Genomic DNA, 17,162 nt, shown 5'->3' with positions numbered 1-17,162 from the left:
CACGCACGCACACACAAAAGTGTACAAGCAACCCTCTGGAGAGTCAAAGCCAATTTCAGGGGCCTTATTTATAAAATGTTGCATAGAAATCATCCTAAATTTGATCTTATGATCATTTCAAAAAGTGCGTACGTGATTCATAGAATGAACGTACACACAGAAAACGTGTGTACGCCTATTTTTCAGATGTGAAATCTATAAATCGCAATTTCGCAAATGATGTTGAAATTATGCGCAGCTGGACAGTTTCAGATCTCCCCCCTGTAAACAATGTCTAATTAATGTCATTGGCATATAAAAGCGCACCTGTCAATGTTCAAAGTGCCAGCAGCAGCACTCAGACAAGCAAAAGTGTGTACGTCTGCTCCAGACCATAACATTGTGCTAAGAACTTTTCCACGTCATAGACGTTTTTATAAATATGAACGTTGCCGTGAATTTTTGCGTATGCTACTCTACGATCTAATCCGTGCATACAGTACGCATGTTTTATAAATGAGGCCCCATGGCGCGTTTGAACAAATGTTTTTATTATTTGTTAAGTTACTCATGGTTCTAGAATTCAGTCCATTACTTTATCCATTAGAGAAAATCATTTAACTTGCTCAGATGTAAAGAGACTAGCACAAGCTTGGAAACAAATTAACAAAGTATAAGAAATACAATACAATTTTATTCGGTGTTGAAGTTTGCAACCCCCTACTGGAAAAGTGCAACAGAGATTTTAATATTATTTGAAATCGTAGGACATTAGAATATACCCTTACGAAACAAAATATATGGATAATATGCTAAAAGATATAATGCACTCTGTTAAATAATACATTTCCATATACTGGAACCAGGTCCAATTGGATAATTGAATATACTGTAATATATTAACAATGTATTATTCTATGCATTTTCAAATATATAATAAATAATTTATTATATTGACAATTAAATATTAACTTAAATATTAAACAATTCGGAAGAAACCTAACCACCTTGTTCTGGTGTTACTGTTAAACTGTTAACACATGTTGCATGTGGCGGTAAAGAACACACAGCATTCTAAGACAGCTGACGATCTCTGAGAGAGAGAAAGCGACAGAAACAGAATGACAGATCACAGATCTCATTACTCTGACAGAGCAAGAGAGCTAAATTAACCTCAGACTGTGTGTGTGTGTGTGTGTGTGTGTGTGTGTGTGTGTGTGTGTGTGTGTGTGTGTGTGTGTGTGTGTGTCTGTGTGAGGCAGGTGCGAGCAGTAAAACAGCGGGACACAGTATGAGTACAGAGGACAGCAGGTGAGACATCTATGAGAAATGAAACCCTGCACAGTGAGCGTCTCCGCAGGGCAGTCACTAAATTCCAGGGGTTTCAGTTCGGCGACGTAATGGGCGTGTCTAGAGGGTGTGTCGAAGTCTCCCCCTTACAAAAAGAAAGAGGTCACCGAACATGCGCAAAATGCTTTCTTTTGGCGCTGGCGCTTTAAATTCTAAAGAAGGACTGCAGTGATGGATAAACAACAAAACAATCGTATTGGTAAGCTATTTTGAATAATCTTACTTACTTTTTACAGTAGTGTGAATGTGCTGACCTGATCGTGATTTATTAACTGTACTTTATTTTGTATATTTTCGTGTTATATCAGTTAAACTGTGTGAATGAAAAATATAATTTAAACTAAAGTACTAACGTTAAACCTCTTCAAATGAATATATATTGTATTCTATTAGACTGGCTTACATCAGCTTTTAAAATATGTACACAAACGAAAGACTACATCACAGGAATTGTTTCTTCGGAGAACGAGCTGAAACACCTGCTGGAAAGCCACAAGCGGGCATCTGGCACATTTTACACTGTGTGGTAATTTTCAGCCCATAACTTTACTGCATGTAAATTTACCATTTCCAGTTTAGGTCCGATTTATTATTGTAATTAATTAATCAAATACATTGTACAATGTTGTGCATCACCTAGAACTCTACCTACCTAGAACATGGATTTATGAACCACTTATACATGAATTTCAGACAACTTTTTATTTTATTGCTCTGAGGAAAGTATATCAAAGTTATGATATTTTCAAAGAGATTTTTAGATTTGTGGATGTGTTTGTTTTTGTTTGAAGAGGTTACTGTATCCATTCACTGTAGTGACCTCTATGCGTGAAAGGGTTAATTTACCTTTTAATGTTCTTGCTGGCAGGTCTGATGACAGTCAGAAAAAACTAAAAGTGACACCCCGCTGTCTTTGGCAAGTGGAAGACTATTCAGAGCACATCCCACTCTCTGTGAAAAGGAGGGTGATATATGCCTGTCAGCATGGAAAAAACTACAAGACACAAACAACAGATGATCTGGTTTGTATTGCAACACATTTTATTCACCACACTGGTGATAGGTTTAGTGCAGGGGTGTCCAATTCTGTTTCTAGAGGGCCAAATTGTTAGAGTTTAGCTCCAACACAAATTCTAGGAAATTAAGTTTCATTTTCCTGCAGTTACCATCCCTCTGTTAACTTTAATTTCCCGTTCAATGAGGGCACTTTTGTAAGGTTGCCCCATTAGCAGGACTGGACACCCCTGCTTTAGTGTCTTCTTCTTCTTTTCCTTTCGGCTGTTCCCTTCAGGGGTCGCCACAGCGAATCATCTGCCTCCATCTGCCCTATCCCCTGCATCCTCTTCTCTCAGACCGACTACCTTCATGTCCTCCTTCACTACATCCATAAACCTCCTCTTTGGTCTTCCTCTTGGCCTCCTGCCTGGCAGCTCTAACCTCAGCATCCTTTTACCGATATATTCACTCTCCCTCCTCTGAACATGTCCAAACCATCTCAACCTGGCCTCTCTAACTTTGTCTCCAAAACATCTCACATGTGCTGTCCCTCTGATGTACTCATTCCTGATCCTATCCATCCTCGTCACTCCCAAAGAGAACCTCAACATCTTCAGCTCTGCTACCTCTAACTCTTCCTCCTGTCTTTTCCTCAGTGCAACTGTCTCCAAACCATACAACATCGCTGGTCTCACTACTGCCCTGTACACCTTTCCTTTCATTCTTGCTGGTACTCTTTTATCACACAACAGACCTGACACTTTTCTCCACCCATTCCAACCTGCCTGCACACGCTTCTTCACCTCTTTTCCACACTCCCCATTACTCTGGACTGTTGACCCTAAGTACTTAAAATCCTGCACCTTCTTTACCTCTTCTCCCTGTAACCTCACTGTTCCACTTGAATCCCTCTCATTCACACACATGTATTCTGTCTTGCTGCGACTAACCTTCATTCCTCTTCTCTCCAGAGCAAACCTCCACCTCTCTAGACTTTCCTCCACCTGCTCCCTGCTCTCACTACAGATCACAATATCATCCGCAAACATCATAGTCCATGGAGATTCCTGTCTGACCTCATCTGTCAGCCTGTCCATCACCACCGCAAACAAGAAGGGGCTCAGAGCCGATCCTTGATGCAGTCCCACCTTCACCGTGAACTCCTCTGTCACACCACCGCACACCTTACCACTGTCCTACTGCTCTCATACATATCCTGCACCACTCTAACATACTTCTCTGCCACTCCAGACCTCCTCATACAATACCACAGCTCCTCTCTTGGCACCCTGTCATACGCTTTCTCTAAATCTACAAAGACACAATGCAGCTCTTTCTGACCCTCTCTGTACTTCTCCATCAACCTTCTCAAAGCAAATATCGCATCTGTAGTGCTCTTTCTTGGCATGAAACCATACTGCTGCTCACAAATGCTCACTTCTCCCCTTAGCCTTGCTTCCACTACTCTTTCCCACAACTTCATTGTATGGCTCATCAGCTTAATACCTCTGTAGTTTCCACAACTCTGCACATCTCCCTTGTTCTTAAAAATCGGCACCAAAACATTTCTCCTCCATTCCTCAGGCATCCTCTCACTCTCTAAGACCTCGTTGAACAACCTAGTTAAAAACTCTACTGCCATCTCTCCTAGACACTTCCATACCTCCACTGGTATGTCATCCGACCAACCGCCTTTCCTCTCTTCATCCTCTTCAAAGCTCTCCTAACTTCACCCTTGCTAATCCTTTCTACTTCCTGCTCAACAATATTTGCCTCTACTACTCTTCTCTCCCTGCCATTTTCCTCATTCATCAGTTCCTCAAAGTACTCCTTCCATCTTTCCCTCACCCTCCTGTCACCTGTTAACACATTTCCATCTCTATCTTTAATCACTCTAACCTGCTGCACATCCTTTCCATCTCTATCCCTCTGCCTCGCCAACCGATACAAATCCCTCTCACCTCCTTACTATCTAACCTTGCATACATATCCTCATAAGCTTTCTGTTTGGCCTTTGCAACCTCTATCTTAACCTCACGCTGCATCTCCCTATATTCCTGTCTACTTTCCTCCGTCCTCTCACTGTCCCACTTCTTCCTAGCTAACCTCTTCCTCTGGATACTCTCCTGAACTTCCTCATTCCACCACCAAGTCTCCTTGTCTTCTTTTCTCCTTCCAGATGATACACCTAGCACCTTCCTACCTGTCTCCCTGATCACTTTGGCTGTAGTAGTCCAGTCATCTGGAAGCACCTCCTGTCCACCTAAAGCCTGTCTCAACTCTTCCCTGAAAACAACACGGCACTCTTCCTTTTCCAACTTCCACCACTTTGTCTTCTGCTCTGCCTTTGCTCTCTTCATCTTCCTCACCACCAGAGTCATCTTACACACCACCATCCTATGCTGTCTAGCTACACTCTCTCCTACCACTACTTTGCAATCGCTAATCTCCATCAGATTACAGCGTCTACATAAAATATAGTCCACCTGTGTGCTCCTGCCACCACTCTTATATGTCACCCTGTGTTCCTGCCTCTTCTGAAAGTACGTGTTCACCACAGCCATCTCCATACTTTTAGCAAAGTCTACCAACCTCTGTCCTTCTGGGTTCCTTTCCTGAAGACCAAACCTGCCCATCACTTCCTCATCCCCACTATTCCCTTCACCAACATGTCCATTAAAGTCTGCGCCTATCACCACTCTCTCACCTCTGGGAACACTCTGCATCACTTCCTCAAACTCGCTCCAGAATCTGTCTTTCTCCTCTTGCTCACAACCTACTTGTGGAGCATAAGCACTGACAACATTCAACATCACCCCTTCAATTTCTAGCTTCAGACTCATCAACCTATCTGACACTCTCTTTACCTCCAGAACATTCTTCACACACTCCTCCTTCAGGATCACTCCTACTCCATTTCTCTTCCTGTCCGCACCATGATAAAACAGTTTAAACCCCGCTCCAATGCTTCTAGCCTTGCTCCCTTTCCACCTGGTCTCCTGGACACACAGAATGTCGACTTTCCTCCTCTGCATCATATCTACCAGCTCTCTGCCTTTACCTGTCAACGTACCAACATTCAAAGTCCCTACTTTCAGTCTGAAACTCCTGCCTTTCCTCTTCTCTCTCTGCCTACGGACACGCCTTCCTCCTCTAACACACCTTTCTCCTCTCCTTTGACCAACAGTAGCCCAATTTCCACCAGTGCCCTGTAAGTCAACGGCACCGATGGCGGTCGTTGTTAACCCGGGCCCCGACCGATCCGGTATGGAAGTCATGTTAGTGATTAGCATATTTGATTTGGCAAAAGTTTTATGTCGGATGCCCTTCCTGACACAACCCTCTCTATTTATCCGGGCTTGGGACCGGCACAAAAAGTACACTGGCTTGTGACCTCCTGTGGCTGCTTTAGTGTATGAATTTATAAAATATAGTTTTACACAAACAGAAAGGTTTGGGCACAAACATTGTTTTTATTTTTACTACCCATGTTTTATAATAATAATAATAATAATAGTCATAGAAACCACACTATGAAGTAAATGTAATCATGTCAAATATTTAGTAACAAAAATGTTTAACAAGTTGTTAGCTTTTGACAAGTTTCTAGCCATATACAGTAGATTCTGAACAGTCTCTTAACCATCTTCAGGAGGTGCATCTTTAAGATGCTTGTAAACAGTATTGAAAGGGTTTTGTTTGTATGCTGCACCTTTTTTCATTTTTTCCTCATTTTCTGGTGTAACAATTTAAAAGACATTTTACTTAAAATGTAATAAATACATACATCTGCACAGTTTAATTTTGTCTTAAGAAGTAATCTGAACCATGAGCATAAACCTTTAGATCAGAGTTTCTGCAGTCATTCTGCAAAATGAAAAACGTCCACCTGAGGAACTAATGTGTTTTAAATAAAAATGTTTGTTCACTCACAAATAAATGCTAGTGCCTGGCCCTAAAAATATTTAATTTATTTATTTTCTTTAATTCTGCAGCATACTGAACATGAATACACCAGAAGAAAAATGTTTCATATTCAAAACAGCAAGAAAGTGGATTGTCCAGCAAAACTTTATGTACGATATGTAGTAAGGTATGTATTACTTTGGCATGGTTTTAGTTATATACAGTGTATGTAATGTGTAGACGGGATACATATTATATACTCATTACTGTATAAGGAATTTAGGCAAGCAAAAAATATGAGGTGATATAAAAATCAAAGATTTTTTCAACTGATTTTGCTTGGTGGCCAGGTTTTTACTTTTGACGTGTTCATGAATCACCCTGACTCCAAGTTTACAGTGTTTCTCCCCTGTTGTCCATGACCACACCCACAATCCTTCAGTAGAGAACCACTGCTTTAAAGTGTATATTATTTGTCTCTTGTTGAGTAAAATCTGTTTACTAAGTGCATATCTCTTGTTTTGACTCACATAATAATGGTGCAACATATTGGGTATTTATTGACGGGGTATTATTAAACAATGTTTTTTTTACAGATATGACCAGTTTGCTGTGAGTAAAACATGTTCTAGAGCTAAAAAACAAGCTGCAGTTAAGGGTGTTCTGGAGTCATTAAAAGAAAACACCATCATAACTTCAGAGATCATCCATGTTAAAATACCTTTGACAGAAGCACACAAAAACCACAACACCTCACAAAACTGTCATTTCTCGAATAACATCCACCACATGGTGCGTGACAAAATACAGGAATATGTGTCACTTGGAATAACCTCAGTCCCTTTCCTAAAGAAGGTTCTGAAAACGTTTGTCCAAAAAGAGCTTTCAGAGATGGGAAGTGTTTTACCACATTCCGAAGACCCATCTTACTACTCCTCAAGCCATGTTATCCAAAATTATGTTCATTATGCCTTGGTTTCTGAAAAATACTCTGGCTTTGATCAACTGCTGCTAGAAAAAAAAATTGATGAATGGAAATTAGCAGATCCAAGTGCCAAGTTTTTTTTCCGGAAATGCACAGAGAACGACAGTGATCAGACTATTCCGAAGTTTGAAGTGAAAACAGGAGACAAAGGATTTCCAGCATCTGAAGACTCTGATTTGGATGATAAAGACACCCAGGAAATGACATTAACACAAGAAACATTCTTGTTTATTCATCAGAATGTTCAACAGCAGGAATTACTTGAGCGTTACGGAGATATGGTCCTTCTTGATGCCACTTATCGAACAACCAAATATGCATTGCCCCTGTTCCTGGTTGTTGTTCGAACAAATGTTGGATACAAACCCATTGCTGAGTTTATTTGTGAAAATGAGACAACCGCTGCAATAACTGAAGCGCTTAACATCTTGAAACAGTGGAATCAGCATTGGGAGCCAAAGTACTTTATGCTTGATTATTCACAACAGGAGTACCAAGCTTTGGAATATGTATTTCCAAATGCTCAGAAGTATCTATGCTCATTCCATCGTGAGCAAGCTTGGAAACGATGGGCAAGACAAGGTAGGGATAAAGTAAAAATATTTGTGTAAATTGTAAATACCTGTATAATATATTAGAGGCTTTAAATCTTACAGTACATTGATTGCTGTTTTTACTTATGGTTACCAGTACACTTGTACAGTATTACTTTGAATGAACAATTGCATTTTATTTTAGAAATTCCAAAATTGCCATAACCTTTCACAGCCCAGTAGATATTTTATTTGATTTATTTATTAATAGCAGCTTTGAGATACATCTTAAACACACTATTTAGCTAAGGGATACTCAAGAGATTAAATGATAATTCTGTCATGAATTACTCACCCTGAAGTTGTATGATAACACTAGGATATCCATTCATCTTCGGAACACAAATGAAAATAGTTTTGATGAGTTCCGGGAGCTTTCTGGCTCCCCCATAGACAGCAACGTACTGTAACTGTCATTCAAAGTGCAGAATTTGTGTTGCAAAGATGAACTGATGTCCAGGGTTATCATATGACTTCAGGGTGAGTAATTTTTGACAAAATTTGTATTTTATCCTAGAGTATTTATCAATGTATGTGGACATCCTCTTCTAAGTTTGGCTATTCCAGTCATTTCTGTGTGGATCAATTTTAATGCTACACCATACAATAATATATTTTGGTATAACATTTCTAATTACTTTTTATTTCCCCTTGACTCTCCCTGGCAGCAAAGAACAACTTGTCCCCCTCTGAGCAAAATTAACTACTTGATCACCTTCATGAAATAGCTAGCGCCCCAAGTGAGTCATCTTGTGATAGGGAGGTTCAAAGACTGAAGGAGAGCAAAGTTTACAAGTCCCTTGAAGTCAGAAATTATGTTGATAGAAGGTGGTTATGTATTCGGGAGGTGAGGTACTGCACTGGACATGTTCTGTGTTCCACATTTCATGTTCAATTGTTGCACATATAGACAGGTAGAATAGTACAGGCAAGCATTCAGAGAACTTCCACTCCACTTTTCACTTAACAACTACTTGTGCAACAATATTTAGGCTTGTATCAAGGTAACATGTTGTTGTTGTTGTTTTTCAGAGGTGGTGTAAGGCTTATGCACCACATGGATTTGCTGTGGCAGTTACCACCAACAATAGAGTTGAGGCACTCAACAAATCATTGAAGAGCTTCTACCTCAGATTTTCTGGTACAGGAAGTCTTACATCTTTGCTTGAAACTCTAGTGTGTGAGTTTGTCCCAGAGCAGTTACTATCATACTGTAGACTCAACTTCACCTACAGCAGTGAATGCAAGACTTACAATCCAGAAGTTCCTGCATTCTTGAAAGACAGACCAAGAAGTTTTGTCAAGCATTGCTTAAACAGTATCAGTGCAGCTTCCTGCTATTCCAAAGAGCATATAGAGGTGCTTGGAAAGGAATCATTTAAGGTCAAGAGTGAGATAACCTCTGCATGGTACAAAGTAAAATTTGATGGATACCTGTCATGTGAATGTGCCCTCTTCAAAACAACATTCTTGCCATGCAAGCATTTCTTTGCCATTTTTAGGCACACTGACAAATCATGGGTAGACCTTAAGCCAGAGTACCGTCAAAGCCCATATATAACTTTGGATTTTAATGTTACCTCAACACAGGAACCCCAGAGCAATGAAACCAGCACTCAAGAAGACCTCGACTCGTATGTTTTTAATAGTCCTTTACCGTGCACAGAGAAGCAGTCACACAATAGTGAGTCACAATCAGGTGTAGAAGTCCATCAGTGGCATCTTCGTGAAAATCTCAAAGTTTTGCATGACATAACATATATTTTCACTAATGAGGAGGCTATCAAGAATGCTTCCAGAGTTGTTCATGGTCTTTGTGAGACCCTGAAATTCTGTTTATCCAAGGAACATGGCCTGGTTCTCCAGCAACAAGAAACTGTCAAGCAAAAACTTAAAGATTTGCCAAGTCGTTTGAAGAAGGCCAAAAATAAAACTGTCAGGAAGCGAAAAATGGTGGCAGATACAAATGAAGGTATGTTTAAAATACAAATTAATTGTTTAAAGTTGAATTTTGTAAAAATGAAAATTCTGTTATCCTTTTCTCTTCTTCTTCATACTGTTCCAAACTTAAAGATGGTATTTGGCCTCTCCATGTGTGTGTGTTGATCATAGTGATTTTGTAAGTGAAATCTGTTTATTATAGAAAGATTGTGTCTTGTGAATACATAGATTTTAAATGGATGAATGGACAAAAATGATGAAAAGAATATTCAAAATATCTATTGGTATTGTGAAAATTAACTTACGTGTTTGGAATGACATGAGGATGAAACGACAAAATTGTCATGTTTGGTTGAACTATACTTTTAGTGTCCTATTGTTTCTTTCCTGTGATCAGTTCATCTTCCCTCATGTACACTAAATTATGCTACCTTTACTTGAAAATAGCAAATTTTTAAAACATTTTAAACAATGAATTATTAATGTTAATTCAAGTCATTTCATTATCAGATGATGCACATCTCCATAAAATGTCAAAAACAAAAATCCTAGAATCCCAAAGGACAGACGACTTGCAGATGGACAAAATCTCTGTTCAGGTTATACACCACTGCTATATATACACCACTGCTACTGTGCTGTTATTACTGAATCTGTTATATTGTCAGCTGAAATTTAGAAATGTATTTTGTGCTTTTGTCCTCAGATAAAAAAGACATGTGTGGATCTCTCCAGAAAAGAATTCACAAAAGCAGCCACAATTACAGACAGTGACGGATGTTCTCATTTTTTTCACAGTGAGAATGTACCCATGCTGACAGAGGTGAAATCACATGTGATATTCACAATGTTTAATGTGTTCTTTAAATAGTGTCTGTCCACAAATTGAAATAATTGTATCTTGTTTATTGGTTGTTTTATGTTACATAAATGGAAAGGACATGTCATCAGAGGTCAGGTGTATTTTGGCAAAACAAAACCCAACCCTGGTCATCAGCACAGCCTTCAAACTGAGTATAACACAGAGTGACTTAGCCACACTGGAGGAGGGTTGCTGGCTTAATGACAATGTAAGATTTCAAGTCGATATGAAATCAAAACAAAACAAAATGTAATTATTGGTTCTGCCACTGGAATGGCTTTCCTTGTCTAAAACCTAGGACTAGTTCGCGAAAGTAGGTTTTTGACATCATCAGCGATAACTCACGAACCGTTTGATCGACAGAAGTGGTTCCAGAGGCAAAGTTGTTCAGAATGAGGAGAGCTACCATATGATATAAATAGTTTGGGCATATGTCAAATGTCACGTGATACACAATTGTTTATGCACTCCAAAAGCGTTATTTGGCCCCCCCGGTGGCCGAATGAGTTCAGATTTCTTACAGACCTTTAGGACCATGAGACGAATAAGCCCAGTGAGTGTCGTTTTGATCGGCCTCCGTTAACCCGGTGTAATGAGTGCTCAAACTTCATCGGCCAATGACGGCCATGTTTTTTGAGATACACCAATGTCCTTTTTGATAGGCATGGTACATGAAACAAAGACACACCATACCAAATAATAAGTTGATCATGCAAACGGTTGCGTATTTATAGAGATTTTCGAGTTAAATCCTATTATACTGAATGCCGCAGGTTTTTTATAGTGACCCCGGACTGAGGGTCTACACATGTGTTCCAAGCCCGATGAAGATATCTCAAATGGTTTACGAGTTATGTTACATAAATGGAAAGGACATGTCATCAGAGGTCAGATGTATTCTGGCAAAAAAAAAGTTTTGAATAACTTCATAATTCTGCACTGTTTTCTTTGATACAGGCATCAAATGCACTGTATGTTCAGTGAAACAGATGAATAAGTGTTTACTACTGTAGTCTGATGTAATGTTTATAGAGAATATGCTGTTTTAATTGAAAACAAAGATCTAATAGCCAATGGTGTTAATAGGTTGATAAAGAGGTAACGTTGGCTGTTGCCAATGTCATGCATTTCTAAAGAGTATATTTTTCTTTTCCCTTTCCAAGGTTATCAATTTCTATTTATCCTTGCTAATGAAGAGAAACAGTGATCAGATGGGAAGCCTTAGGGTCTTTTCTTTCAGCACTTTCTTCTATCCAAAGATTCTTGGTGGTGATGGATGTTTTGCAGGCCATGCAGCAGTGAAGAACTGGTCAAAAACTGTGGATCTCTTTCTGTATGATCTAGTTTTTGTTCCTTTGCACCTAGGCATGCACTGGGCTTTGGCAGTAACTCATTTATGTGTTAAAAAAAATAAGTTTTACACATTTTTGAGAAGTTCAAAGAACTATTAGATTATTATTGTGTCTTTTTGTTGTTGCCTATATTGCTTCTTACCACCAGGTAATTGATTTGAAATCCCACACCATCCAGTGCTATGACTCAATGGGTCAGAGACATGATGATATCTGTCACATGCTGTTGTGAGTGTCTTGTTATTTTTATCCTTACCTTGTGTTTTAAGGGTCTGTGATAGAGAATGTTTCATTTTTATTTATCTAACAGGAAGTACTTCACAGAGGAGTACAAGGTCAAGAAAGGATGCATCTTGGAGACTTACAGATGGACCACTGGCCGAATGAGAACTCATGTATGACACGGTATAGTGAATTATGGTTTTTCTCTCAATTAAATGTCAATTTAGGACTAAATTCTGTGCTTGAAACTGTGTCTAGGCAGTTCCTAGACAGACGAATGGCAATGACTGTGGTGTTTTTGCCTGTAAATATGCAGACTTCCTTTCACAAGGAAATCAACTTACCTTCAGACAGGTACATGATCAAACAAATGTATTCCTGTTATTTTGTCACACTATTGATTTACAAGCATACTTTATTATACTGTTATGGTAATTGATCTGTCTCATTTTCTCTGCAGTGTGACATTCCACTCTTTAGAAAACTGATGGTCTGGGAAATAGCACATGAGACTGCCCTGTAAGGCCTGAATCAACTGGTTCTTCAAACTGCCATCTTTGTTCTTTCTGTGTAAATAAAGTGGAGTATAGAAGCATGTATAATTAATGAGTTTTTTTTATGTAGGTACAGTAATGAAAACAATACTGTGATAAGTAAAAAGTAAGATTTCCCTGCAGATGTGCAGTCAATATATTTTATAACAAAGAATTATATTTCTAACATGAAGTTCTGCCATTGTGGACAGGTTATAACATTATGACTTTCGCAGTCTTTCTCAATAGAGCCAAGATCCCACAAACTTTCAAGCAGGAATTAAGATGACTTGGTTATTTAAAACAACAAAAATTAAGATATTTCTTAATATTATTATAGTATAATAATTAATATATTCATTTATTGTTAAATTTTATGAAACTTATTTTAAGCATTAAATATTGACGTGGACAATGGTTGAGGTATCAGATGACATTTCTGTGTGAAACCCCTGCGATCGCGCACAGGTATCCCATGTCATATCAGTCTGTATGAAACCCCTGCAGACAGGTATCTTATGTTATTACAGTATGAATGTTAATGCTATTTTGTCTGAAACCAATGCGACATTGGGCAGGCATTTGAAGTTAAAGGCCTGTCTTGTAAAACTGCGCATGATCATTGACCTATGCAGATTCTCAAATAGGCCACGCCTGCTTTATGACGCAATATCTGTTACGCTGTTCTGAAACCCCTGGAAAAAAGTGTGTCCCGTCTCCGCAGAGTGTCTGCGTGTCAGGACAGAAGTGGGTCCGCAGAGGCACAACAGCAGGAGAGAGCAGATCTCTCCTGTAACACACGCCTGTGGAGCATCTGTTTGAGATAACAAGGCCACTGACATCTCACACACACATTTACAACATTAATCAGCACATGCTGTGCATGCAAGAAGATAAATATGTCATAGCAGGAGGACAGAAAAGTCAAACCTCATTGTGTGTGTGTGAGGTTTTACTTGCAAAATATAAACCAGTAAAACAGCTACACAGTGGGCCGTCATCACAAGAAAACAAGACTTAATAAACATACAAGTAACGTCTTAATGAAAACGCACGGCAGAAAATGCAAAATCATGTGTGTGTGTGTTCCCTCACACACTCGTACCATCGCCTCAGTATCAGTTCTGATGTCAGTCCAATCTGGCTTCATTCTACGTGTTTCCTCCTTTGAATAACAGGTGGTTCTGAGCTAGAGAAACTGGCTCCATTTAAACCTTCTGGTGTTGAACCGGGAACCACCAACGTCAGTGAAAGAAGAGCAGAAAAATTTTCTCCTTACAAAACTATATATCAATCTGTTCTATTATAAATAAAAAAATCTAAATTCTCTCTATAAGTATGTTGTCATTATAGTATTTGCATAAAATACACTACCGGTTTTTGGACACTTATTCACTTACGTGTTCATATTTAAGAATAATAATGAACTCATCAAAATTATGAAATAAAATAAAGGGAACTATGGGAATTATGTTGTAACAAAACAAATCCTATTTATTATCCTCGGTGTAGTCCCCCGTTGACTAGAATTTGCAGAAATGAGGTCTCACCCTGAGATGCTTTTTAAACAATAGTAAAGGAGTTTTAATCTATTCTGTGCTCTTATTGGCTGCTCTTTCTTTATTATTCAGTCAAAGTCATCCATTTAAAAATAATAATAATAATAATAATAAAATGTTACTTTTGTCATGAAAAAAAACATGTATGTTTGCAAAATTATATTTTGTCTACTAAACTAATTTCAGACTTTTAAGCATACACTTTCAGATCAAAAGTTTTTTAAAATAACGAGAAACATTTTAATAAAGTGTCCCAAAACTTTTGACCGGTAGTGTACGTGTTTAGTTTTGTAATGAAAGATAATAACACATAACACAACATAACATAACATAAAATATATTTTGTACTTCTTTGAACATTTATTACAAAACTAAACATTTAATTCATAAAAATGTTTTCAACTTGAATAATGAAGAGAAAGCAGTCAAGAGCTCAGAATAGATTATTTGATTAACTGTTTAAAAATCATGACCACATGACGGTGCTTCATAAAATAACAAGAAAACAATTCTGCAAATTCTACACAAACTAACTACACTGAAGATGTTCAAATGTACAGTAACAGTATTTATTTTGTGATTTATTTTAGACGTTTAGTCACATAATTCACAATGTTCCTAGTATTATTCCATTAAACGAACATGTGGGGAAAATATAAATAAACAATCATTAAACTTTTCAACTGTAGTTTTATATATATGGGTGGTTGACAAATAAATGTGTCCTATGGTATAACAACAAAAAATAAAAACTAACAATGAGATAAATCTCTCTTATGCTATTTTATATTATAAATAATCTAAAATAGTATATTATTAACAGTTTGTTTTCTATATTTTTGCTGTTGCACGATAGCACACATACATACAGTGTATTTGCCAACCACCCCTGTACCGTATACTTGGCAAATAACAAAGGAATTTGCCTGAAACATTAAGATAAACGTTGTGATTCCAGTGCTTCTTTGTAAAAAAAAAAAGAGTAAAAAAAATCAATTTCCAACCCAGTGGAACAGAGGTAATAGAGGCAAGAAAAAAGTGTGTCATTGTTTTGTTCTGTAATGTTTTGTGCTATTCTTTCCATCTCTCTTCTCTCTCTCTCACTGTGTCTCTGTGAACATCTCTCTGCTGTTGTGTGCTGAATCATTGTCATTAAGTGTGTGTACTGTATACTGTGATCTATGATGGGATGTCGTGGTAAAGTGTGTGACAATCGCGGTATTGTACCTCAATTATCCGTGAGGTTCACTGCCTGGTCCCTCTCTGGGTATCACTGTCATTGTTTTTGGTGAATGCCCTACTATACAGCCAATTGTCCAGTTCCATGTGCTCTGTATTGTTACTGTATGTGGGATTGTTGTGTTATAGGTCTGTGTGTCAGGATCAACGTTGTGTTTCTCTAGCTGAACATTTCAACCACAGTTATTGCATTTGTTAAGTTGCTGCAATATGAAAACAATTATGGAGTATGAAAAGATTAGCATTCACTCCCTTGAGTTGTAAGACAACACATAACACATCAGATTTATATTCACGACATAAAATACAAGAGGCTGTGCTGTATTTTGTATATAGCAAAAGGAAAATTTGATTGCTCTTTTATACAGTAGCTGCAGAGATTTGATGGAGTTTTAGTTATCAGATGTTTCTCTTAAGAGAAATGAAAGAAAGTCAAATGAGAGTGCAATCATAATCAAAATCAAAATATGTTTTTTTGCAAATTTACAAAACAAATGTTTATTAAGCTGTTTTTTAAGTAAAATCATTAAATGTCATTCCTTCAATGTATAGTCCTTGAATATGAGCTTTAAGTGCTGCACAGGAATACAAATGTAGGCGAGTGATAATGTATTGTGTACATGTTGAGCACTCACCAAAGACTAATTTCTCCTTGGGAAAAATACAGTATATTTTAATCCAATCGATTCAAAAAGTGCATACACTGCAGGGCATTAAGGCTGTGAAATGTGTGTGTTTGTCTAGAATGATAATGATAATAATTTGGGAACACATTAGAGGACAGTGCAGTTCAACAGAATTAGCTAATATAAAAAAACACGACCGCAACAATACTGTACGGTAGTAGCAGGTCAGAAGCACGGGGCAGTTTAACAGAATGAACAGGCCAGGGCATTAGAGGGACGGGGCAGGAGAGCAAGTGAAGGGTTGGGGCAGTATAATAAGTTTGGGTCATTAATTGGATGAGGAAGCAGAATTGGCTGGGGCAGTAAAGTGCTGGGGCAGTGGACGGATGGGCAGTAGAGGGATTCTCAGAGGGGCAGTTGGAGGCAGAGAGTGAGACAGCAGATGGTCAGGATTACTCTGGACTAAAATACTCCCATGATTCTGTGAGTGAAAGCCATCCAGAAAAACTCCATCTGTCAGAAATGCCCATACAAGAGAGAGAGTGAGTGAGTAAAAGAGAGAAAGTGAGTGAGTGAGCAAAAGAGAGAAAGTGAGTGAGTAAAAGAGAGAAAGTGAGTGAGTGAGCAAAAGAGAGAAAGTGAGTGAGTGAGCTCTTGAAATATACAAGGCCTCTACTCCACAACCTTAGGGGCCAAGACTCTAAAATAAAAACAGAGTTTCTAAAAAACATTAAGGATCAGGACATCATTATCCTAGCAAGAAACATGGTGCAGATCAGACGTCGACACTTACTGCCCTACAGGATACATGGAAATTATACTGCCATCCCTCAAGAACTACAATGTGAAACGTGGAAGAGACTCCGGAGGGGTTATCAAAAAGAGACTTTAAAAACCAACTTATCCATACAGAAGAGGACTCAACAGATATCTGGCTTAAGCTCAAATGAGGCATTATAGACTGTGATAAAGACCTTTACATCTGTGCAGCATACATACCTCCATCAGAATCACAGAAT

General features: G+C 38.3%; 3 protein-coding genes across 3 annotated transcripts in view; 2 read left to right on the top strand and 1 right to left on the bottom strand.

Annotated features, from left to right (window-relative positions):
* LOC130565183 (immunoglobulin superfamily member 11-like) overlaps nucleotides 1-17,162 on the bottom strand; it is a gene marked incomplete at its 3' end in the record, with an annotated part of 195,667 nt that overhangs the window by 104,007 nt on the left and 74,498 nt on the right. The window lies entirely within an intron of this gene.
* On the top strand, nucleotides 1,288-9,220 carry LOC130564427 (uncharacterized). Its single transcript, XM_057350510.1, has 5 exons — nucleotides 1,288-1,855; nucleotides 2,198-2,351; nucleotides 6,321-6,418; nucleotides 6,828-7,798; nucleotides 8,842-9,220. The coding sequence occupies exons 1-5, from the start codon at nucleotides 1,698-1,700 to the stop codon at nucleotides 8,850-8,852; spliced, it is 1,392 nt and encodes a 463-aa protein (XP_057206493.1). The 5' UTR covers nucleotides 1,288-1,697; the 3' UTR covers nucleotides 8,853-9,220.
* On the top strand, nucleotides 9,258-12,770 carry LOC130564437 (sentrin-specific protease 2-like). Its single transcript, XM_057350522.1, has 8 exons — nucleotides 9,258-9,781; nucleotides 10,261-10,349; nucleotides 10,457-10,573; nucleotides 10,689-10,820; nucleotides 12,113-12,192; nucleotides 12,275-12,359; nucleotides 12,445-12,540; nucleotides 12,647-12,770. Exons 1-8 carry the CDS (start codon nucleotides 9,760-9,762, stop codon nucleotides 12,707-12,709), a joined length of 684 nt encoding a protein of 227 aa, XP_057206505.1. The 5' UTR covers nucleotides 9,258-9,759; the 3' UTR covers nucleotides 12,710-12,770.

The sequence above is a fragment of the Triplophysa rosa genome, linkage group LG14 (assembly GCF_024868665.1).
Source record: "Triplophysa rosa linkage group LG14, Trosa_1v2, whole genome shotgun sequence".
In the NCBI taxonomy this organism is placed as follows: Eukaryota; Metazoa; Chordata; class Actinopteri; order Cypriniformes; family Nemacheilidae; genus Triplophysa; species Triplophysa rosa.
Note: the sequence above shows the minus strand (reverse complement) of the source record. Positions and strands in the feature narration are given on the sequence as shown.